This window comes from Myxocyprinus asiaticus, chromosome 31 (genome assembly GCF_019703515.2).
Source record: "Myxocyprinus asiaticus isolate MX2 ecotype Aquarium Trade chromosome 31, UBuf_Myxa_2, whole genome shotgun sequence".
In the NCBI taxonomy this organism is placed as follows: Eukaryota; Metazoa; Chordata; class Actinopteri; order Cypriniformes; family Catostomidae; genus Myxocyprinus; species Myxocyprinus asiaticus.
The window spans coordinates 31,900,792-31,926,307 of record NC_059374.1 but is presented as its reverse complement, the minus strand read 5'-3'; the positions used below and the strand labels follow the sequence as shown (position 1 = coordinate 31,926,307).

General features: G+C 38.0%; 1 protein-coding gene across 1 annotated transcript; it reads left to right on the top strand.

Moving 5' to 3' along the window:
- The first annotated feature begins 365 nt into the window (after nt 1–365).
- On the top strand, nt 366–25,167 carry LOC127421932 (WD repeat and SOCS box-containing protein 1). Its single transcript, XM_051665165.1, has 9 exons — nt 366–761; nt 2,483–2,651; nt 7,351–7,622; nt 9,264–9,395; nt 10,306–10,406; nt 14,781–14,953; nt 15,075–15,188; nt 19,994–20,101; nt 21,743–25,167. Exons 1-9 carry the CDS (start codon nt 722–724, stop codon nt 21,903–21,905), a joined length of 1,272 nt encoding a protein of 423 aa, XP_051521125.1. The 5' UTR covers nt 366–721; the 3' UTR covers nt 21,906–25,167.
- Nucleotides 25,168–25,516: the final 349 nt, after the last annotated feature.

Below are 25,516 nucleotides of genomic sequence, written 5' to 3'. Positions count from 1 at the left end.
AACAGATTTATGAGAGTCTCCACACACTAATCACAAAACATTCCATACACACAGAAAGTATGTATGTGATAACAATAACAGCAGAAACAGAAATAGCATTTGGACACTCTTGTATATTGTGAGACAGACACAAGAACAAAGATATTATTTATTCAAGGATAATTTGTCTGGTGCTCTCTTTTTAATAGCTACCTGATATTTTGGTACATATCAGCACCTATTACACGATTTCATTCCATTCATTAGCTCTCGAGTATCCAGCCAATCAGAGGCCACGCTTAAAAGTATTTGCACAAATCAAAGGGAGGTGCTCTGCCATCGCAGCCCGTATGACGTCACTAGAGTGTTTGTTCGAATCCCCAGAACCCTTGCTTGCAGCCATTGTAAAACACAGCTTTCAAACAGAGTACATCGCAGTTTGAGATAGACAACTATTTGCTGTTTTTTGGTTCCTTTTTAATCTCAGTTTTGTTAAGCACAATTGTACTTTAAAGAAAAGAAAAAAGCAATCTAATTTATTTTTCTGAATAGTCGTATTTAATTGTCGTTTATTTAAATCTATTAAGCGCTGAGCCGACGCTCGACACGTCGCATTCCCAGGCATCGAATTTACTGAGGACACACACATACAACCCTTCGCCGTTTGTTTCGCGCATTCATTTGAAGATTTTTGTTTCGGTAACCAAGAAGACGTAGGTTTAAGGGACGCGTTTCAATTTAGATGGCAAGCTTCCCAGATTTTGTCAACGAAAATGAAATAGGTGAGTCTTTTTTATCTCGCTACTTCTGCTGCTTTACATGGGGGAGGGGTCTTTATGCCTACTCATTTTTTGCTTTATTTTAACATTCCTTAATTGTATCTAACATAAATCACACTTTTATATGGCTTTATTGCGTGTCACCTACTTCCATTGTTTGTGTTGTCAGTGTGTAAATCAAGACATACCTGCAAAATATTAACCGGAGAGGCACATAGAACCCAAACAAATGCCCGAGACAATGCTGAGAATCGATTCCGTGGCGTTGGGAATCGAGAATCGACTTGAAACGTTGGAATGGACTCCAAAGCTGGAGTCGATTCCTTTTGGGGGAACTGGTTGATATTTTTAGACTGTTTATTTCGTCTACCACTGAACTACTACCCACCCCACCCCCCACGTTTATTATGAGATTTAATTTTACCTCCCTTTTTTTTTCGAAATCGAAAATGAGTCTGGAATCGATTCCAAAACCAGGAGTCGGAGTCGATTCCCAACTCTTAGGAATCGAACAGTCCTAGCACGAGACTGCAATACATGTAACCGTTAAAATGTGACGTTTGAAAATGACAGTTATTTTGAATTTGTCGAAATATGCTCGAGCATTAATGCGCTTCACGCTAGTGATGGGAAGATCGGTTCATTTTACTGACTTGGATCTTACATTCTCGTTCAGCAAAATGAACGAATCTTTATTCAAGTCATTTCGTTCATTTGAGCAGAATTAAATTAAATGTAATTACATTTTCAATAGCCAACCCCCCCCAACACGTCTACTTACGCAAACTTTGATTATAGTCCCAATAAGGAAAAATGATGATGCAGCCAAGGACAAATTATGACAAACAGAAATGATTAGTTCACTTCTGGAATCTTCTTGTCCGAATCGTTCGTTCTTTTTTCACGCGACTCGGACCAGATGACTCGAGAGGTGAACTAATAATTTCTGTTTCCTGTGTGAGCAATACATATAGTTTACGGCTGTCACGTAAAAAGAGTTGAAAGGTGAACTAATCATTTCTGTTTCCTGTACAGCGCCTATGCGGTTTTCACGTAAGAAACGAAGAGGCGACCAACACAAAATGAACGAATCAGTCTCTGAGACTACTGTAAAAGATTCGTTCAAAATGAACTACTTAAGCGCACACCGAGCTGTGGGCGTGGGCGTGTGCGTAAAGTAGTTCATTTTGAACGAATCTTTTATGTGACTCTATGTGAAGAACAAGTAGTCTCCCCCACATTCAGTCTCTCCAGAATTCTTGCGTCACCACCAGCTCTCTCAATCAATGAGTCACCATATAAACTGTGTGTTTACAAAGTCAGGCTTAATTGTGTTTATTGTATGGAGACAAGTAAAGTTGCACATGACCCCACCAGAAAAAAAGCATTTTTATATGCATCATTATATATGTTTACATTTTTCAACATTTGCAAAAAAATAAAAATAAATTTGACAACAAATATAAGGATTTTAATTTAACAAAAATAGTTGTAAAGTATACAGCTGTAATGTACCTTTATGACTCTAAACTCATTCAGACACCTTTGCTGAAAACAAATAGCTTAGATTAGTTTAATTTTCAACCCATTCTTGTATTTTGAACAAAACCTCATCTTTTTCTTCTTTAAATGCCATATAGCCTATGTATAAATTATTGTTTAAAAATAGTGGCATTTAACTCTTTTTACTCATGATTATATTGATTTGTTTTCTGTTGTAATAGGTAACGCTAAGTTCATCGGGGAACTCCTACCTCCTGTTGCTCCCTTTGACCAGAAGTCTGGACGGGAGACTTGGACTGTAGCTTTTGCACCTGACGGTTCCTACTTCGCTTGGTCTCAAGGGCATCGAATTGTTAGACTTGTACCATGGAAAAAATGTTTAGCAAGCTTGTGAGTATACACATCAATCTCTTTGTTGTGATTTGATACAATACAGCTTGTGTGTTTATGGACTGACAAAAGGCAGTGTTCGCGTGTGTTGGTCGTCTGGTTTGGCCCACTGGGCATTCATGGTGGCTACACCACAGTGGTGCCCAGTGTTTGGTCCTGTTTAGCATTCTATCAGTAACACTGCATAGGTCACCACTCATCATCTCACCTTACGCCGTAAATAGAAGGGCAGCCACTGAGTACATGGGCCTGCCAAAACTGCCATTGTCCTACTCAGAATGTGAAGTCCTCATAATGAGGTTTGCATCAATGCTCTTTGGCTGCTTGCCCTCAGCAGAACAGCTTTTCAACGTTAAAAATACCATTGGTCTCGTTTTGTTTTTCTGTTTTTTGCCAGAGTTGGATGCAGCAATCCAACTTCACCCTCAACAATCTGCATATAAATTGGGACTGTGCATACTTGAAGAACATGATTTAATGCAACATTTTTCTCCCAGGATTTATTAAATGCTTATGCAAATAGCCATCATAATTTCTAAAAGTAGACCGCTAGTTTTACAACAAAAGCAGTGCTAACAACAGAATTAAACTTTAACAGGGAGGTTATTTGACTGTCAGAAGTAAAACAAACCATTGTACATGCTACATCCATAAAAGACATGGTATTATAAAACCTTTTTCAGTTGCAAATTATTTGTAGTTTTACACAAAAGGGACACCATTTGAAGAGTGTACACAATGAAATGAAAGCAATTAAAATAAATCATTGTACAGCAGGAAATAAATGTTCCAGATCTGTTTACAAAAAACAAAAACAGAGATGGCTTAACGATGCATTACCCAGATCAGTTTCTGGTACTACTTTAAATAGAAAATGGGCCTGTCTGTTTCATATTTCAATCTTACTTTAAACAGAGTCATTAGCCATATTCGGACGGGAATAGTTTTTTTGTAGGAATTTTGTGTCGCAGACGTACTTTTGTGATTTTTAATCCCATCTGAATCTGACATGTCTGTATTTTTCCTCACACAACCACTGTGAAAATTTCAGAGCAAATTACCTACTGTTTTTCGGCTGACTCAAGGGTCCACTGAGAAATCTAATCCTGTCCGAATGCAAATGTCTGTGATTTGCTGATATTGTATTTTCACAACGCTTCTCTCATGTGTTTGACTTGCATAAACTACTGTTAAGATCGTACTTGTGCGTGACATTCTTCTGCCTGCTGCACACTTTTCAATATGGATATTGTTTGTAGACTTTAATAAATTAAAATTATATCAATAAATTATTTTTTTTAAATGTATTGTTAAAATGATCATTTAAAATTTAAGAAATTTTCAAAATTAATTTAATATGTTCAGTGTGATTGCATCCAGAGCACATGATCTTCTGTAATGCCCACATCTAAAAAACAGACACTCCCACCTCTGTAATAAACACAAAGATCTTTAGTCCCATCCGAATCAGTACATGAAATCACAGACGTCTGGTGACGACAAGGTTCTGTTTACAGTTGGCCACTTCATGCGTTTTCACTCATCAGATAGCTATCCGATCATAAAAAGACCAGGGGTTGGATTCACAAAAATGTTCTTAGGATAAATTATAAGTTCATAATGACGTTCCTAAGAGCAATTCTTGAAAAATGTTTACGTTCTCAAATATTTTCTTAAGAACATCTTAAGAATAAAAAGATAAGCTTTGACATTGTCTGATTAGCCTGCTAATGGAGTTGCCCTGTCTAATAGCCTACAACAAATTCAGTACTTCAACACTGGTAAATTGTAACGATAAGTTTATCTATTAACCTTTTCTTTTTTTTTTTCTTTTTTTTTAATTAGCAAGCACCTCGTGATAATTTTTTTGAATGTAAAGTGCGTGAAATGTGTTAGTTTAATGACATAAACCGTCAAAGAAGAATTTATTTGCTGCTAACCATTTGATAACTTTTAATTTGACATGGAGGAAAAGAAACAAAAACTTCAGTAGACAAGAGCTGGATATTCTTGTTGAGAAAATTACTGCAAAGAAAAAGTTTTAGCTTAAGATAACATCATGTCAAATTACGAGGCGGGTAAATGAGAGGGTGGCGGAGGCTGTCTCCACTGTGCCCAACTCCGATAGGGATGTGGATGGGGGTGAAAAAGAGTCTCGGCTTTCTTATTTTATAATTATTATGTTTCTATGAACTCTAAAGATCGTGGAGAGAGAGCGCTATATGCAGCACATCTGTTTGAATTAGCAGGATTGGTCACCACATTCAGAAGCTTCAAAACATTTATTGTTTGAATTTGGTGATAACATTAAACTTTAATGATGATGCGCAAGAGCAGCAAAGCAGTTCGTGCCTGGTGCTGATGCTCTAAACTTTCCAAACAACTTCAGGTGATGTAGATCACAAAGTATGAGGGAATTATAATGCAAAAATACAAAATAAGTAAATACAGAAGCACTCTCGTTGTGGAATAAGCGGAGTCGGAGCTTTTTAAAGGAAACACCCCGGCGTTACATCTTAAATGGAGTTATATTTCGTGCTTTATAGCTTTATTAAAGTTCAAATAATAAGGAAGCAGGTCATGTAAATAACTACAAACTCCGAAACTGGCATATCTCTGTGCGGTCAGCACCTTTGGTATGAGTTGCGCGAAGTGTCTCGATCTAAGGGGGGGAGATTGAAACTGCACCTGGCTGATATACACTGTTGCGGGGATGCTTTTCCCTTGAGCGCTTACACTTAATGCAGCTAGATTATAACGTGATGGCTCGCGACATATTGAATCATAATATATGCGTCACCATGCATTTCTTATTGTGAAGAAAATTGGCAATACACAGTTTTATTAATGAGAGAGAATTTGTTTTTTGGAGAGTTAAAGATGGATTGAAGTGAACAGGAAGGTGAGAGAGGGTAGTCTTCGCCCCATTATACACTGCAACAAAATATGATTGTTTTGGCTTGTTTTCCAATGTAAATATCTAAAACATTTAAAACAACGTACATTTACTTTAGCAGCTATACTGCTGAAGAAAAAAAATTGTTATCTGAGAATGTTGAAATATAATTGTAAAAATATTTAAAATATCTAAAAATCCTTTGGGAAAAAAAAAAGATTAATTCACCTGAGAAACAGCATATAAGATATTTTAGAGAATAGATCTTGAATATAAGTATGTTTTGTCTACTGCACTCGCAGAAGTGTAACCAAGTGAAAAAAATACACTTACTGTATATACAAAATACACTTACACTACCGGTCAAAAGTTTTGAAACACTTGACCGAAATGTTTCTCATGATCTTAAAAATCTTTTGATCTGAAGGCGTATGCTTAAATGTTTGAAATTAGTTTTGTAGACAAAAACATAATTGTGCCACCATATTAATTTTATTTAATTATAAAACTAAAATGTAATTAAAAAAAAAAAAAAACGTTTTTTGAAATTGATGACTTCCTGAAAGAAATCAGCCAATAAGTGCACAATATAGATGGGAACTCCAATACTGTTCAGTACCCAGGGTGATACCTCAAGAAGTTGATTGAGAAAATGTCAAGAGTACATGTCTGCAAATTCAAGGCACAGGGTGACTACTTTGAAGATGCTAAAATATAATAGTTTTTATTTATTTTGGATTTTGTTTAGTCACAACATAATACCCATAGTTCCATTTATGTTATTCCATAGTTTTAATGAATTTACTATTATTCTAAATTGTGAAAAAAAAATATATATATATAATAAAGAATGAGTGTTTCAAAACTTTTGACCGGTAGGGTATATTTAAGATACATTCTCTTAAAGCAAGTCTAAATACCTTATGTTGCTTCTCAAGTAAATGTATCTTGTTATAAGGATTTTTAGACATTTTTAAATGGAAAACAAGACACAGTGAAAAGTGCAGTGAATTTCTTTACTGAATTAAACTTAATAAAAAGTGTTTTTTCCCCTTTAATTCAGTGAATGTCATTTAGAGGTATTTTTAAAAGATGATTTTGTCCTCTTTATTATTAGTAAGCACATTTAATACAACCTTTTAAGTCGGGGCACAAGCTTAATAATCGTTTAAGAGCTAATGATTAATCGTTGCAATAATCGCTGAATAGTCGAATAATCGTTAGATTAATCGATTATCAAAATAATCGTTAGTTGCAGCCCTACTGCCTAAAGAAAAGAAAATGGAACAATTTTTTATGTTCAAGGTGAATGTGTTCTTATTTTACAATTTAATCACTTTCGCCTTTTGTTTCTTTAATACAAAGATATATCTTTGTAGTAAAGAAACAAAGATGAAAGTGACTAAAGTGTTTCTTCAAGCGCATGTCTTCTAACAGCATTTCTTGTCATGTGTCATTCCGAGACGTCTTACAGGTCACCCACCACTGTTGCGGGTAGATGAGCAAAGTTAATCCATGCATGAAATACCCATATTTGGACAAGGAGCTTGTGAATAAGTAGCTGGATTCAGCCTTGTAGCATTTGGTGGGTCACAGGAGCTACTGTTTAATATACTTGGCGAATTCCCAGATCCTTGGGTTTTCTATTTTCCGATATTGTCAATCATTGTCGTCTGTCAATGAGTGTCAGAATTAGCATCGGGATATTTGCAAGATCGTCGATATCTGATTACATCGTCCTATCGCCCAGCCCTACAACGTAATCATACCAACATGTGTAATCAACTCTTTTCCTTGTCGCAGTTCTGTAAGCAAGGAAGATCGGTCGAGCAATGCAGGGCCTCGACGACTCTCTCGGCAGAACAGTGAGGGCAGTTTGGTGCCAGGCGAGCCTAGAGAGCACACCATCGATTGCGGTGACATTGTGTGGGGGCTGGCCTTTGGCTCTTCTGTTCCTGAGAAGCAGAGTCGCTGCGTGAACATCGAATGGCACCGCTTCAAATTTGGTCAGGACCAGCTGCTGCTGGCCACTGGCCTCAACAATGGCCGTATCAAAATCTGGGACGTCTATACAGGTGAGGCTCCTTTCAGGGTGTGCATTATTGAACCAAGCATTTAAGATTAATCCAGTTTGGTAGGGGTGATGTGATCCTTCTGTCTTTAGTTACTGGAAGATTAGTGTTAGGTAGGCTTTTATAATTAAGATTGCAGGTCATGTGTCCAAATACTGTGGCAACTTTTACATAATCCTAATGATCCTAGCAATTAATACCATAAATAAAAATGGGCAAGGTAGAATAACTTGCTTGTTATTCATTTCAGATTGCAGTAAATGTGCAATAAAATTCAGTGATTCCACCGATTAATTTCTACTACAACTCTTCTGCATGGTCACTTCCTGTTTTTCAGTTTCCCAGCAGATGTGTGCGCGGGCAGGAGAGGTGGTTATATAAGGTGTTGACATGATCTCATTAGCCCTGTTTCTTTGGTCATTTTGACCTGTTCTTTTTATTGCTTTATAGTGCTCAGCTCATGTACACCTTTTATACACCTGCTGACCACTGTTTAGCATTTCAGTGCAATTCTTTGTCACCAGTCAATAACAAACACACTTTATAACATATTTATTCAAATCTGAGTGATCGATTCTTAGAGGTGTGCTATCCCTTTCACAGTACAACTGCTGTTCGTACTTTTGAACCATTTTTCCATTGCTTCATAGAGAATGGCCACTGGGGTGCTGTCTTTTAGCCTCTGGTAACATTCCACCATTTGTTAATGATCATAACATGAGCCAGTGTTTGGAGAACTCTGCCAAACGCTGTATTGGACATTTCATAAAACAGGGAGGTGGTTCTTGACTGCAGAAGGTCATTGGCAGCACTTCAGAGTTAATAATTTTTCTGCCAGCTGCAAAATGTATTAATAGGTAGGCAGGTCCTGTACAGACACTGCCATTGGTTGTTCTGAGGAGTTAGAGATGTTTTGTTCAGTAGATGACTCCACCTCCTTCCTAACTAAAACCTCAGTGCCATAAATTTACTCAACAGAGACTTGGTCTTTTCAAGATGTGAGACCTCCTCCAGTTGCCTTTATCGTTTTCCCCTGGAAATCTGATAGCAGTGTATTGTACAGTATCTTGATGGGGCTTGTGCCATATACCTGTAATTTTTCAAGCTCAGTGAACGTCTGTATTCACGCTTGACAGGTTGCAAATTGGCCCTGTTACTAACCTCTATCAAATTTTCAGAAATACTTGTTAAGAGTTCGAGTCACTGTAGATGAAACAAATTGTAGGGATTCAATGCGGATTAGCCTGGCAGGTTGCTGTTATTGTGCTTAGACATGCCTCCAAGCTATTCAGTTGCATCCATGCAGTGGAACTGCTCTATTTTCTCAGTTGCCTTTTACTCCAAAACAAAGTGCCTTGAAATATTTCCAATTTTTTTTATTCATTAAGAGACTAAAAAAGGTTTTTAAAATGCAAAATTTATGATTTGGTATGTATAACCACTCCTGTACTGCCCTACTTGTTCTAGAATTTAACTATGTCGCTCCCAAGATGGAACGGTCAGCTGTTGTTAATGGGGATAAAGCATTGACGCAGCAGAATCGATTAGCATGGACTTTGTACTGTAAACTGTAGTTGAACCAGAGTGATTTGGCTGTAGGCTATTTTACTACCTTTATCCTCAATTTTGTTTTCCTGTACACAGGAAAGCTTTTGTTGAACCTGATGGACCACACAGACATTGTGCGGGACCTGACATTTGCCCCAGATGGAAGTTTAGTGCTAGTTTCTGCCTCGAGAGACAAGACTCTACGTGTGTGGGACCTCAAAGATGACGGTGAGGACCAAATTTAGCTGTATTTGATACTGTGCATGTCTTAATTAGTTGCCACACAATAATGATTTATTCTCCATCACATTTAAAGTTTTTGCAAAGGATTTTTCATGTTGAGATTAACACGCTAGAGTTTAACCCCAAGTAAAATTATCTAGCTCTCTTCAATAGAAGTTCTCTTTGGTTAGAACAAGTATTTTCAGCTCTGTTCTCAGCAGTCCTTTGTTTTCATTTCGTAGCCATTAAGTTTTATTTCCCACTTTAACACATGCATTCACTCAAGCATGCACATGCTCACCCACTCAAAATCCAGCAATCAGGAAAGAATGGTTGGAAATCAATTGGATAACAAGCCCAATGGAATCTTTGCTTATTTTCCTTCCAATACAACAAACTGCTGCTATAAGGGGATCACCTGAATCTCATCAACTTTGAGATCAAATAGAGCTTGCTTTTACAAACTTTATTTTTACACAAAGCATGAAGGAATGTTGGCCATAGTTCATCTAAATTTCCCCCAGTCTCAAAATGGTCATCATGGGGACTTCTTTCGAAAGAATTTCACCATTATCTTAAGTAGCTTATATTACTTATTTATCAAATTATCTTTATACATTATCTTAAGTATATTTGTTATTGTTCCCTGGGAAATCTAAAATTCTGGGAAGGTAAACCTCCCACTTCTGAAGTCGTGCAGAAATACAGAGTATTTAAAAAAGAAAAAATCAGCATCAAAGCTAGACATTCTTTACTTTTCCTCTGCGCTCTTTCTGTGATATCAAGTGATATTTATGATTAAGCTCACCTTGTTTATATTTCTAGCTGTAAATGTTAAATCTGATCTAGCAGCAACCCTAAATGAAATGCGATGTGTATCGCTATATTTCTTAAACCTAAATTGTGTTCTTTGTAGGTAACATGGTGAAAGTATTACGTGGCCATCAAAACTGGGTCTACTGCAGCGCTTTCTCTCCTGATTCATCAGTCCTTTGTTCTGTTGGTGCAGGAAAAGCGGTAGGTTTCACAGTTCTTTATTCCTCTCTTTTAATGTGTTGGGTTGTTTGTCTGCTAATGCCTGTTTTAGTTGTGCCATGACCAATCAATGAGTGGTAAATTAATGTTTTAAGCATCATAATGCTCGGTGTCATAATCTGCTCCTGCCTGTAGATGTGGTTCAAGATTCAGTTTTTTGTATGTGTGACTGATTATACACATGTAGATGAAAGAAATGCAAATGTCTCAATGACTTTTCAGTGTGACTATTTTCTTATCTCCACCCAAAAACCTAAAAATACAGTTTATAACATGATAGACTTTATGCATGTGAAAGGCTATACGGTCTATTTCTAAAGAATTTGAATATGAGATGCACCCTTAACAGGTGTTCTCATGTATGTTTCTCTCTTATATAGGCCACATAGCGGATGAGATCTCTAAATAATATCAAAAACAATTTGACATTAAGTTGTCATGCTGATTATATATGGTTGTAAGCCCTTAAGGCATCACACCAAGGAAAGCATTCCAGATTTCCTCTCAAAGTTGTCAATAAGACATCCCCAAATCCAACACCTGAGTGCCTCCAGCTCTTAGCTAACTCTCCGTCCTTGAGCAGGCTGCAGTTGTTGAACTGTACGGTTGTGTATGTCCATAAGTGTCTTGATTTCCCTGTCCCAGGTGGTGGCAGAACTCTGTGTTTGAGTGATTTTGAGGGAAGCGCCGCGCTGACATATAGAGCAGCCGGTGCGGACCACGTGGGGCACGGCTGCCATCGCGGCCCCCGTTGGACGCTCATGTGCCCGTGCCCACACCCCAAGGGCTTCCATGCTCTTGCCCGCAAGGGTTTCCTGTACGTAGGTTCTGCTCCATGTCTGTCTACCTCTGCTGTCACAGTTCTCCCTTCCTCTACCTAATCTCTTAGTAGAGTTGACTTACCTAGCAGTGAAACTCCTCCTTATTCCCATCCTACCCCCTTCCCTTCCTTATCTCCTTTCCATCCCTATATTCAGTGGCATTTCCATCCCATTTCTCCTCTAACATCATCCAGTTTAAACAGGAGCCCTAGGCATTGTGTCTGCTGTGTGTGTACACGAGCCAACCAGTAGAAACAGAGCCCCACTCATTAGTGCCTTAGTTTACTGAACTTATGGCACCTATGTGTTTCTGAGCCACGATGCTAGGCAGCTGGTCTCTTTTTCTGTTAAAAAACCCCTAGTCACACTCTTGTAACAGGGTTCATCGTTGATTGGGGGGGGGGGGTATTGGGAGCATTGCTGGTATGTGTGAGCAATGAAAGGGCTCCTTGTGCTCCAACAGTCTGCCTGCAGTCCGATAATATGGGTCCAATTTGGAATTACAGTACTTTGCAGAAAAGTAGGGACTATGTTATAACTGAGCAAACTGGTTACGTAAATTTGTGATTTCCTGTTGCATCATGCAAGAAGCCAGACTGGGACCAGAAGCAGATTTGTGAATACTTTCCATGCTGAAAACATTTACCATGGAGGGCTGGGCGATAGGTAGAAGTAATCAGATATCGACGATATCTTAAAAATATCCCGATGCCGATTGCAACAGTCGTTTACAGACGATGATCGACAATATAGAGAAATGGCAAAACCATGGATCTGGTAGTCGCCAATATATTAAACAGTAGCCCAGGGTGTGAAATTAGCACCCGCCAAATCCAGTTCCTTATTTGCAAGCTCCTCGTTCAAATGCAGGTATTTCATGTGCAGGTAATTTTGCACAGCTACCCGCAACAATGGTGGGCAACCTGTAAGATGTCTCCGAATGACGCATGATAAGAAATGCTGTTAGACAAAGACGCGCTTGAGGAAACACACTTAAGTTTTTAAGAACAGAAAAAAGAAAAGCCATCAGTGTGTGTCTCTGGTGCGCTTGTTTGTTCAGAGGCATCTCATGGAACATGCACATGTAAAGAGTTATCACTCCTTCTCTTCTGTTTCAGTCATTTCAAAACTGTTTGCAAGAATAGTGTTGTCTAATGGCACTTTTCCACTGCACGTTATGGTTCGACTCGACTCTGCTCGTTTTACTTTTCTGAGCTTGCTTTTCCACTGCAGTTTAGTGCAGCCTCAATATGGGTGGGATTATAGGCTGATCGTCATCCAGCTCTCGTTGGATCCTCTCCTCGGTTACTAACGAGAGGAACGTCTGCACCTCGTTTATTGACCATGGCGTGGTTTTGCGCACAGCCATTTCTTTTTACAATTCTAAAGTCGCATGAACAAATGATACTGCTATCGCTGTTGCTAACTTTAAAACTAGCGGGTTGATGTCCCGTGTCGCAAATCCAGTGACGCTGGTAGTGACTATTCTCTCTGACCAATCAGCGATCTGCAGGGTTTTGACGTCTCCTTTAGTATCGGCTCTGCTCGCTTGGAACCTCAACCGAGGTGGTACTAAAAAAAAAAAAAAGTACCAGGTACTATCTACAGTGGAAAACCCCCCAAAAAACGAGCAGAGTCGAGCCGTACCGTGCAGTGGAAAAGCCCCATATGCGAATGCAGCGAATGATCTCCGATCATTTCAGGAGGTGATGTTTAGTTTGCTTTATTTCCACGGAGCAATTCGTGCTTAACATGCATTGTGAACTCAACTCTGCAGGTTCGTGTGTGTGTGTTTGTGTAATATATATTTGTATTAAAGAAACTAACACAAAACATCTTAAAATAACACATTCACCTTGAACCTAATATTTAGTTCTATTTTCTTTTCTTTAGGCAGCATTAACTGAATTACGAAACGCAATACGAACACAAATTTGATTAGAGAACACATTTGGCAGCATTATTTTGGAAACACAAAGGAATTTATTTGGCTTGAGAGAAACTGTTTTTTTTTCTATTTGTTTAAGCACTGACTAAGTGAGGTAACAAACTGTTTTAGCAATTTTATAAATAGTAGAAATTAAGTGGGTTGTGTTGAACTTTCTAGAGGTAATGGTTTATTAGTAATTATCATCATTACATTTTTTACTCTTTAGTTGTTAATTTGTAGGCTATTAATAATTTTCCATCTGTTGTTGTAGGCAGATACTTGCATGATAGTTGGAGATGGTACATTTTTGGATTTGCAGAGGTGGTTATATAAGTTTTTTTTTTTTTTATCGTTATTTTATTTCTTTTTTACTTTGTTTAAAGTGCAATCTGAATTTATAAATTCAATTTTTTGTGTTTCAATAAATGAGTTTAATTTTTAAAACAGAATCAATAAAGCAAAAATATTGACCGACCCTCGGCAGGGGGGTTGACGATGTAATCGGATATTGCAATATTTTTTCATATCGCCCAGTCCTATTATCATGTGGATGTTTTTTTGAATAACACATTTTGTGATGTTCTCAAAGTTTATAAGTTGCTTCTCCTTATGCCTAAGCATTTAGAGGAGCAAACAGAAGTTTCCTAATATGTATGGAATCATACCAGTAACACCATGTCTTGCAAAATATCTGGCTTTGCTTAATTTGAATACCAGCAGAGTTCTTGCACACCGAAGCCCTTTCATCTCACTTAAGCATTGTAGTTTCACTACCAACACCAGGATGTTTAAACTACAAATAGCTTTTGAAATGGAAATGTATGCTTTTGCTCAAGTGCAATGTCTATAGCTGGAACAAATAAAGAGTAACAAGGATGCTTAGGCAAACAGGAGCCCGTTTGATTGCATTTTTGCCAGAAACTGAAGCATTGTGCTGGAGCAAAGCAAGCTCTAGAAAATCTCATAGCTGATTGTGATTTAGAAAAGTTGTCAGTCACATGTTTCTGTATTCTGTGTTTGCCAAAGGAGTCAACCTTTTGGCCATGAAATGTTCTCTTCTCTTGCAGTATCTGTGTCTCTTCGTAGGCCTCCGCCGCCGCGGTGCAAGCCTATTGTAAACTCAAGTGAACTAAACTGAAAGGGGATACCAGTGGAGTAACATTATGTTACCTTAAGTTACTACTTGTTTGTATATTTTTTTTTTTCCACATTATGTAGTAATGAGAAAAAATATTATTTCTGTATGTACATTGCAGTATTTATAAGCAAATTTGTAATTTTTAGCATACATCTTATTTTTAAAATTGAGCAGTATGCTTATTTTATTTGACTTTGTTAAAGTTACTTGCAACTGCTATCTGTTCTGTAGAGATTGAAATTTGTGCATTGATTTGACATTTTCAACTAAGCCCTGCTGTTTCAATGGCATGTGCTACTGTCTTGCAATTTTTGTCTGGGTTTGGTTGTAGTGCTTAAAATATTTTCTAAAAATGACACTGAGCACATTTTATCTTGCTGTTTAATTTTATTTGTGAAACTCTTGACATGTTTATTTTATGAATGAAATGGTACAGTGGGCTATAACAAACATTTGTTGCATTGCAGGTCTTCCTGTGGGACATGGATAAGTACACATTGGTCCGTAAGCTAGAGGGTCATCATAACGATGTGGTGTCCTGTGAGTTTTCTCCTGATGGGGCTCTGCTGGCCACAGCTTCCTACGACACCCGTGTCATAGTATGGGACCCTCATTCAGCAACCATTCTGCTTGAGCTGGGGTAAAAGACTTTGCTTTTTTCATTTTCCTCTTATTCTCTCTGTCTTTGCAGTTTTTTTTCTCTCCTTGGTGTGGTTTAATGTTCTCAAGCTCATGTTGTTGATCTCTTATCTCTCCTCCAGGCATCTCTTCCCTCCTCCCTCGCCCATATTTGCTGGAGGAGCAAATGATCGATGGGTTCGCTCCGTTGCCTTCTGTCACGATGGTCGGCACATTTCCAGTGTCACTGATGACAGGTAAGTCAAGTCATTTTTGTTTGTATAGCGCTTTTCACAACACAATTTCAAAGCAGCATTACAGAAAATTATGCTTTAACAGAAAAATAACTGTAATATAGTCATGTCTGAGTCAAAATAGTGCGGTTTAATAAAAAATATTATTGTAAATTGCGCCTTTAATACAATAAATAAGTAAATTATATTTATATTAAGACCCCCCCCCCCCCCACACACACACACAAAACTCCATAAGATGTTGGTTAATGGAGAAAAATAACCTTGGGGAAAACCAGGCTCACTGTGGGGGCCAGTTCCCCTCTGGCTAAACAGCATGAATACAATGCCAATATTAGTTATGTGTACAAGTCATGATTTAAAATTAGTAAACTATGGAAGTGTTGGGGGCAGGGTTGTGAAAAATTCAGAATTAACTCAATTCATGAGTTGGAATTTGAATTTAATTGGCCACGCCCCACAGGAAGTTGAATTGGAATTTGAATTGGAATGAAAGGAAGTTGAATTTACTGAATTGCAATTCAAAGAATTTCAACAGTCACACTACACTATTTCATCGGTCAAGACACATTTAGTGACAAATAATTACCTTATCATTTTTGACCAAGTATGCCTGTTTATTCCCTAACAGGGAGATATTTTTTTAGCTTAGACATAACATTTCTCTCTAAAAAATATATAATTTAATTTACATAGCCATCAAAATATTTTTTTTTTTGCTGTATAGCACCAGAAATGGTCCACCACATTGTTTTCAGGAAAATTCATAAAAATAGATTCAAAATACTGAAATAAATGAAGTACAAATTTCTATAGGTGGCGTTTAAAACATTACATTTTATTATATTTATTATTAATACCGTAAAAAGTTATGTTTGTAGAACTAAGTTTGCATTGCTTTTTTATTAAGTTGAATTTTTAATTTAAGTAAATTAACTGAACTTAAAATGTCAACCTGCCATGACTTGTACATATTAGCTGTACATATAACATATTAATTTGACATTTTATAAATACATATTTAAATTAAGTAATTGAAAAGATTCCTTAAACTGTCAACTTAAAGTAGTCCGATGAAAATTGCTTCTTTTATTTACATGGTTTTAAACTGTTCAAAATTCTGAGCATCTCATGTACATTTCTAGAAACATACAGCTCTGGAAAAAATTAAGAGACCACTGCAAAATGATCAGGTTCTCTGGATTTACTATTTATAGGTATGTGTTTGAGTAAAATTAAAATTGTTTTATTCTATAAAGTACTGACATCATTTCTCCCAAATTCCAAATAAAATATTGTCATTTAGAACATTTATTTGCAGAAAATGACAACTAGTCAAAATAACAAAAAAGATGCAATGTTTTGAGACCTTGAATAATGCAAACAACACAATACTGTTTTAACTTAGGAAGAGTTCAGAAATCAATATTTGGTGAAATAATCCTGATTTTCAATCACAGCTTTCATGCATCTTGGCATGCTCTCTACCAATCTTTCATATTGCTGTTAGGTGACTTTATGCCACTCCTGGCACAAAAATGCAAGCAGCTCGGCTTTGTTTGATGGCTTGTGGCCATCCATTTTTCTCTTGATTGCATTCCAGAGGTTTTCAATGGGGTTCAGGTCTGGAGATTGGGCTGGCCATGACAGGGTCTTGATCCAGTGGTCCTCCATCCACACCTTGATTGACCTGTCTATGTGGCATGGAACATTGTCCTTTTGGAAATAACAATCCTCAGTGTTTTTTGGAACATTGTCAGAGCAGAAGGAAGCAAGTTTTCTTCCAGGATATCCTTGTATGTGGCTTGATTCATGCGTCCTTCACAAAGATGAATCTGCCCGATTCCAGCCTTGCTGAAGAACCTCCAGATCCTCACCCATCCTCCACCTTGTCATCTGATGGTTAGACGGAGACCTGGAGAGGCCTTCAAGCCACAGTGACTTGCACCCACTGTGAAATTTGGAGGATCGGTGATGATCTGGGGGTGTCGACATCATACATTTCTGTTTAACTTTAGTGCATAAACTGTATGTTGATACTTTAAATGTCACGACAAACTGGTTTGGAAACACTTTTTGAGAAAATTGCCTTTAATGCAAAAATATTATGTCACGTGATAGAATTTGCCCTAGTCGTTAGCCTGTGTTAATCATGACGACATGTTATACTGTACATCCTTGAAAGCCAATTTATTGTACGTGAAGCATTACTCGCACTGTTATGGATTGGTCTTAATGGCCTACCTGCACAGATCTGATGCTGCAAACACATCTGTGTCATGACACTTCCAGGAGTGCCAACACAAATCTCTCATGCACATGTCATTGATAAGTGCATGGAGAACAAATGAATGGCCATTCTTTGTGATTAATTTAATCGTGGTAGCCATCCGTTTATTTATTAAACCTGCTTTTCCACACCATTCAAATTAATAGATGGCATTCATGGAATTATCCCATGATACAAAAGATTTCTGTGCACAGAGATGTTTTAAATTAAAAAATACGAATTACAGTCATCTGGGAGGCAAAAGGTACACAATTTCCGAAATACACACATTTCTGTATGGAAACAGCTTAAGGGCAGATTTATTTTGCGATAAACCAAAACATATGCGACAAAGTGTTTTTTAAGCATGACATTACGCACACCATTTTTATATATAAAAGGCCATTTGAATGGAAACAGCACAAAGTGGATGGAATCTAGGTTACTGATAGTTTGTGTTGCAGCAAGCAGCTTTCATGAAGCATTAGTGGAGTGTGATAGGGGTGTGTTATACAGTGGTGTGAAAAAGTGTTTGACCCCTTCCTGATTTCTTATTTTTTTGCATGTTTGTCACGCTTAAATGTTTCAGGTCATCAAACAAGTTTAAATATTAGTCAAAGATAACACAAGTAAACACAAATGCAGTTTTTAAATGAAGGTTGTTATTATTAAGGGAAAACAAAATCCAAACCTACATGGCCCTGTGTGAAAAAGTGTTTGCCCCACCTGTTAAAACATAACTGTGGTTTATCACACCTGAGTTCAATTTCTCTAGCCACACCCAGGCCTGATTACTGCCACACCTGTTCTCAATCAAGAAATCACTTAAATAGGACCTGCCTGACAAAGTGAAGTAGACCAAAAGATCTTCAAAAGCTAGACATCATGCCGAGATCCAAAGAAATTCAGGAACAAATGAGAAGGAAAGTAATTGAGATCTATCAGTCTGGAAAAGGTTATAAAGCCATTTCTAAAGCTTTGGGACTCCAGAGAACCACAGTGAGAGCATTATCCACAAATGGTGAAAACATGGAACAGTGGTGAACCTTCCCAGGAGTGGCTGGCCGACCAAAATTACCCCAAGAGCACAGCGACGACTCATCCAAGAGGTCACAAAAGACCCCACAACAACATCCAAAGAACTGCAGGCCTCACTATGCCTCAGTTAAGGTCAGTGTTCATGACTCCACCATAAGAAAGAGACTGGGCAAAAATGGCCTGCATGGCAGAGTTCCAAGACGAAAACCACTGCTGAGCAAAAAGAACATTAAGGCTCGTCTCATTTTTGCCAGAAAACATCTTGATGATCCCCAAGACCTTTGGGAAAATACTCTGTGGACTGACGAGACAAAAGTTGAACTTTTTGGAAGGTGTGTGTCCCATTACATCTGGCGTAAATGTAACACCGCATTTCAGAAAAAGAACATCATACCAACAGTAAAATATGGTGGTGGTAGTGTGATGGTCTGGGGCTGTTTTGCTGCTTCAGGACCTGGAAGACGTGCTGTGATAAATGGAACCATGAATTCTGCTGTCTACCAAAAAATCCTGAAGGAGAATGTCCGGCCATCTGTTTGTGACCTCAAGCTGAAGCGAACTTGGGTTCTGCAGCAGGACAATGATCCAAAACACACCAGCAAGTCCACCTGAATGGCTGAAGAAAAACAAAATGAAGACTTTGGAGTGGCCTAGTCAAAGTCCTGACCTGAATCCTATTGAGATGCTGTGGCATGACCTTAAAAAGGCAGTTCATGCTCAAACCCTCCAATGTGGTTGAATTACAACAATTCGGCAAAGATGAGTGGGCCAGAATTCCTCCACAGCGCTGTAAAAGACTCATTGCAAGTTATCGCCAATGCTTGATTGCAGTTGTTGCTGCTAAGGGTGGCCCAACCAGTTATTAGGTTTAGGGGGCAATCACTTTTTCACACAGGGCCATGTAGGTTTGGATTTTGTTTTCCCTTAATAATAACAACCTTCATTTAAAAACTGCATTTTGTGTTTACTTGTGATATCTTTGACTAATATTTAAACTTGTTTGATGATCTGAAACATTTAAGTGTGACAAACATGCAAAAAAATAAGAAATCAGGAAGGGGGCAAACACTTTTTCACACAACTGTATGTTGCAGGGCCTCTTTCTGGGAAAGATCACATGCCTCTCATATGACATCCATTAATCACTGAGGCGCCCAGTTTCTGCTAAATCTGCCTAGCTGTGCCTCCTGCCAGTTCAGGGTGGAGACGTCTTTCTCTTCCTGAGAAAATGAAGCTGTTTGTGCTCCACAAATTGGCGGACATGGGGATTAAAAAATATATATTCCTGACTAAGCATATTACTTGTTTTGCTTATTTAAAAATGAAATTATAAAATTATTTTAACTAGTTAGCCAAGTTTTAAGACAACTTGAGTCTAATTTTATATTGTCCTGTTTAGCATATGGCTTCATGGTTTGCTTTTTACGTTTAAAAGAAATACATTTGTAAGGCACTGGAAATCACACGGTAAATGGAACAATCCATTGTGCTTGTTCTTCAGGTTGGTGCGGTTCTGGAGCATTGATGAGAAGAGTCCTCAAGCCATCGCCCCTCTCACTAATGGCCTCTGTTGTGCCTTTTCTACTGATGGAAGTGTCTTAGCTGCCGGGTAAGAATCTGTTACTACTTTGTTATTAAGGCCCTGGCATATTCACGGAGAAGTTCTTCTTCATTTTTTTGCTCCAAGCCAAACAGAAGTTCGAAACATCGAGGCGTTTAGAGAATTTAAATATGAGGCACACGACTACATTTAACATTTAAAATGTGTTATCAGTGACTTAATGCATCATTCTATGAGTAGAATTCACAAGATCAGTTAAAGCTGTTTTATCAACTTGATGATTTAAAGTAATATGTTTGCCATAGATGATGTATAATTTCTCTTGTTTACATTCTGCTTTCATGGCATCCATTATATGCACTGGTTACACTGTTTTTGTATTTTATGATGTAACTGACTGTTTACATGGACACCACAAAGCGGCTTTTTGCAAGAAAGTAGCATTTCCGCTTGCACTGTATAAGCGGTGTACTCTTTACCCCTGTATACATGCGGCTCGGCCAGTAAACTGCTTTATCCACAGCAATGCAATTTCCCCACAAAGCTTGTGTAAATAACAAACATTGCATCCAAGAAAGACTTCACTTTTTTATTTTCTGTGCTTTGCATTATTTTCAGAGTTGTTGCTGTGTTTGTTTCCTTAACTTTGCATCATGACCTGCAGTGGAATTGCACTGCAAAAGTGGGGTTTCCCCTCTTACATAAAACTCTGGGATTGCCCCTGTCTACAAGCATATACTGTTTTTGAGAATGTGAGGGACAGTTGATATTACATTGGTGTGTATAAATTGGTATAGTTTGTGTATGTGCTTTTCCCACTGTACTCCGAGGAATGTTGAATTCTTTCTGCTGTGTTGACTTGTTGTTGGGCTCCATCCTATGACGTTTGTTATGCGACCTTTTCCTGCATATGCGCACTTTACAAAAGCCTGTAAGAACGCTGCTTATGTGTTTACGAGAAACCCAGGTGTGTTAAACTGCTTTCTGTTAATCCCTTAAACGGCGTAAGGAAATTGGTGTTCTTATTTACATGAATGCCACTTTCTGCAAAAACCCTGGAATACGTGTGGACCAATGGCAGTAAGAATGTGTTTAGCAGCCAGTATGAAGTTTTCCTGAAAGCCACATAAAGTAACTCAGAAAGTAAAGCCAGATTTTGTTCTAAATTACGTCACATTCGTTCGTTTTTTTGTTTTTCATTTTCATATGTCGTATGAAGAATTTCCACTGTTCTTCCAGTATTTATCACCCTTATTTTACTGTTCTTTCTGGACTGGTAATGAAAAGTCATTTTAAATGTGAAAAAACTGTAGCACATTTTCTCAGCTGTATTTTTGTTTGAGGCAATGCCAAAAATAACTTTTCATCACACCTGTTTGTTGAGTAGTTGCATGAATAAAGCAGTATGAGAAATGTGTCACCAAACTGGTTCAACAAATTAATTTATGTTGGCACTGTTATACTGGTTGGCCCACATGATCGTAAGGGTGTAAATCCTCATCCTTAACTGCATGACAGCACTCTGACAGGTCACAGGCAGGGCTGTATAAATTCAAGGTGACATTGATTATTGTATGGTGACTTATTGGTTTACTAAAAAGCACAACAGGTTTCAGTGCCAAGTTAAATACACTGGCCCAGTAACTTTCTATCTTGAACCCATTTTTTTTTTTTCTGTCCATCTCACAGGTCTCGTGATGGCAGCGTGCATTTCTGGGCTTGTCCACGCAGTATTGCAAGCCTTCAGCACCTGTGCCGCATGGCCTTGCGGAGAGTCATACCCACCCAGCAGGTTTACACGCTGCCTATTCCTTTCTCCATGCAGGATTACTTGGCCTACAAGATGCTTTAGCTTCAAATGCATACAACAGCACTCTGTGAATTTTTGTTTTGTTTTGTTTTTTAAACGTATAAAGGAAAAAAAAAACAGACCTTGTGATGAATTATTCATTGTAAGCATTTGTATTTTTTTTTCTTTTTTTCACTTTTCCAGCTCGGGGTGAATCTCATTACTTTTTATTTGTTGAGCTTTTTGCTGTCTTTCAAGCCCATATCAGGTAGTGGCCTTCAGACACCCTCGACTTGTGTTTAAAAAATAAATAAAAAAAAATAGGCTTTTTTACATTTTTTCCCCCACCCTGGCACAACTTCTTATACAGCACCTTAGGGTGGGTAAATGATTGCTAATGCTGGGTTACAGTGGTGCTTCTCTTGCTCAGTTCAGGAAGCTCTTCCTGCATTGAGTTTAAGAGTCCTAATGGGGGATAGTTCTCAGTGTCTCCTAAAAGCTCAACAGTGTTTTTTTCTTCTTTGGCTGTGAGGGGGATTGAAGGGAAGTGTCAATAATGTGAAAGTGTATGTGTGTGTGTGTGAGAGAGAGACAGGTTCCTATGACAGGACTGATTCTAGTAGTTCAGGGACATAGGCAGTGCCTCCCCTTTACGTACCTCTTTAGAAAATAGATGCTAATGCTGCCTCAGTTATGGCCTTCATTTCCACAAACCTGAAAAACTACAGTAACAGGAGTTTCAGGTTTTTTTTTCCCCTCAAAATTGTATATTTTTTACTTGTATAGAGATTTGTAAAGGCACTGTTTTTGTTGTGTGTGTGTGTGTATAATATATATATATATATATATAAATGTATATTTTGCTCTTTTTTTTCTCCATGCTACTCATCCATCAGTGCTTGTATTGGAAGTCTGCTCTGTACATTATTTCTTGTGCGATGATAAAAATCTGTAGGTGAATGACACAAAGGATTGCTTTTAAGGAGAGACGGGTGTGTTAAAGAGAGGAAAATTGCCAGCCAGTTTTATTTACAATGATGAGATTGCCTATCACTGCTGCCACATCCCCGATTTCCTGTTCCGAAAGAGTTGCCGCCTACTTCCACTTGCTGTATTTGCTATTAAAAAATATGGCACTTAATAACTTTGGAGGGCCAGACCCCATGCATCGTCTTGTTCTATCCATAATCTCTCCACTTTAAAACTCTCATTCAGATCTGGCATTCTAACCATCTGTGTTTTAACAGAGAGCCAAAGTGAAGTTGTATGGAGATGGTTGGTGTCTTATCTATCTCTTATTTTGAGGGAATTGGTTATATTGGGGCCAAAGATCGTGGGATGTACTGTTTGTTTATTGATTGTAGATGTGTATGGACCTGCCAGATAAAACTCTGATGGTGACATGGGGAGTTCAGAATGGTTATATTAAAGGTGCAATATGTAAATTTTTCATGTAATATTCGCCTTTTTTTTTTTTTTTTTGTGAAAGGCTTGTAACGTAACTTAAAAAATGAGCCCTTCCCAGACTTCCTAAGTTGCCTATTAAAGCCTGTAGACTGATTTTCATGCGAAGGGAGCGGGTCGCTTTTGCCAGGAAAATCCAAAGGATGTGACGTTTATGCACGCTTCCGAGAGCCTTTCCTCAGACAGTACTAGCTTCTCTTCCACTATTCAACAGCGACAACAGTCTGCAACACTAGGTGACGTTATCTTAGAGATGGAATCCAGCAAACGGCCGGCTCCCAGCACAACACCGACTCCTACACAAACTCTGAGTAAGCCCAAAAAAAAATAAAAAATAACTTACTGAATCATGTCTAGTTAGGTGGGAACGTGGTCGAGCGAAAACTAGAGTGAACATTGGCTGGGCATTTGATTCCTGGAGGGACCTTCGTTTGGTTTTGGGGATCAGAACTGACCCTGAATTGGTGTTCTTATTGGACAGGTAAGCAAAGCACGTGAAATATAGTGCCATAAGGATTGATCTGTGTAATTTTAGCTAACTTGATCTTGCCTGCTAACGCTGACGAATTGCAAGCTACCTTGCTTCATAACTTTCAAATAATTTCAACGATCTTCTCTTTATTCTAAAAGTCAGGTCAATGTTAATCTGTAATTATTCAGCAAGGTAAACTACAATAACACATGAAATGAATGCTAGACAATGTTCAAGATAATGCAAAAAGCTCCATTCATTAGTGTAACGTAACTTGGTTATACAGAAAATATGTACATATAAAACAATAGCACATCGATATATCAAAATGTTGGAATTGTGTCAACATTTATAACGTCTATTTTATAAACGGCTACTGTCATCATCCACCAAATTTAGCTAACAGCTTTTGATAAAGCTGGCTAGCTAACTAACGCCGACAGGCTATCGTATAAATGCAGTCAATGTATCATGCAAAGAAAAGTGATTATGCGAGACTGTAGTTTGAAGTAATCAGACCTATATCCACACTTTGTATTTTGTTTTAGTTTTTTGCCCTGTTCCAGCACTGGAGAGTTAAATATAATATAGTCTCAAAGTTTGTAGTAAAACAATCATAACTGTGTAATTTTAATTCTGCTACCTCATCTGTTAGTATGCCGGTGAATCGCGTTCAGTCTCTTTGTTTTGGCCAATGCTCATGTCCCTGTGGAGTGTGTGCGTGCGATCACGAGTAACAGGCAGCTGCAGTTCACTTAACGGCGACAGGTGTCATTAATAATAAGGGTTTCTGAATCTTACATACTGCACCTTTAAGAATGTGGGATTCAGAATGTGGCATATTCGTCTGGTCATGCAGTCAAAAACGGTCTTGGCAATAAAATGTGTTGTAAACCATAAAGCTGATGCCAAAGATCCCATTGGGTTCTAATTGATGTAAATGGCACTCAGTCAGTTTTCTCTTTCCCTCCCTCAATTATGGCTAAAACTTGAGAAAGTATTTTTTGTATATGTATGCCTGTTCTTTGTTTTATGATGAATGCTGATATAACAGATTGGGTTTATTTTTTGCTTCCTCTTTAGTAGATTTAGAATGGATAAATAGATGCACTTCAGTGTTGCAAACAAAATGTTAGTATGGTGTATGAAATGTTCAATCATTAATGAATATTATAGAGAAAATGCTTGGATATTAGTTCATTTGTCCAACTCTTTCACATAGAGATAGAATGCCTAAACTATGCTGTGCTCACCAAGAGCAACTTAACTGTTCTCAAAAAAAATTAGACAAGAATGTACTTTTTCCTCCAGGCAGTGTTTTCTTTTTTTTTTTCTTTTTTGTTGCTTGTTTTATGATGGTTGTTGAAATAAAGGAGTTTTTCTAAAACATTTCCATGTCCTTGTCATTTTTTAATGGTAATACGTAGGAACATTGACATTATTGTGCTGAATTATAAAAAATGTGACTTGTAAAAGGGTCATTGACAAACAAGGTTGTCCAGTTGTGCCTGGTTAGCTCACAGTGTTAGACTAATGTCTTATTAGGCCCAATCTATCATAAAGCATCAAGGGCTTGGTAGCTCCCTGTGTTCAGTGGGACACTGACCCAGTCTGTGATTGTACAAACAGGAATCACTGTGAGATTTAACAGCTGTGCTGATCTTCCCAGACCCCCCATAACAACTCGCTCCTCGCAGCGAAAAGCATTCCACTTGCTCAACCTTCAGCCCAAGGAACT

Excerpts from the sequence above, each read along its gene's own strand:
- LOC127421932 (XM_051665165.1), top strand. The coding sequence starts at position 722 with ATGGCAAGCTTCCCAGATTTTGTCAACGAAAATGAAATAG. Across the intron at positions 9,396-10,305 it reads GTGGGACCTCAAAGATGACG|GTAACATGGTGAAAGTATTA; the intron begins GTGAGGACCAAA and ends TGTTCTTTGTAG. Across the intron at positions 20,102-21,742 it reads GGAAGTGTCTTAGCTGCCGG|GTCTCGTGATGGCAGCGTGC; the intron begins GTAAGAATCTGT and ends TCCATCTCACAG.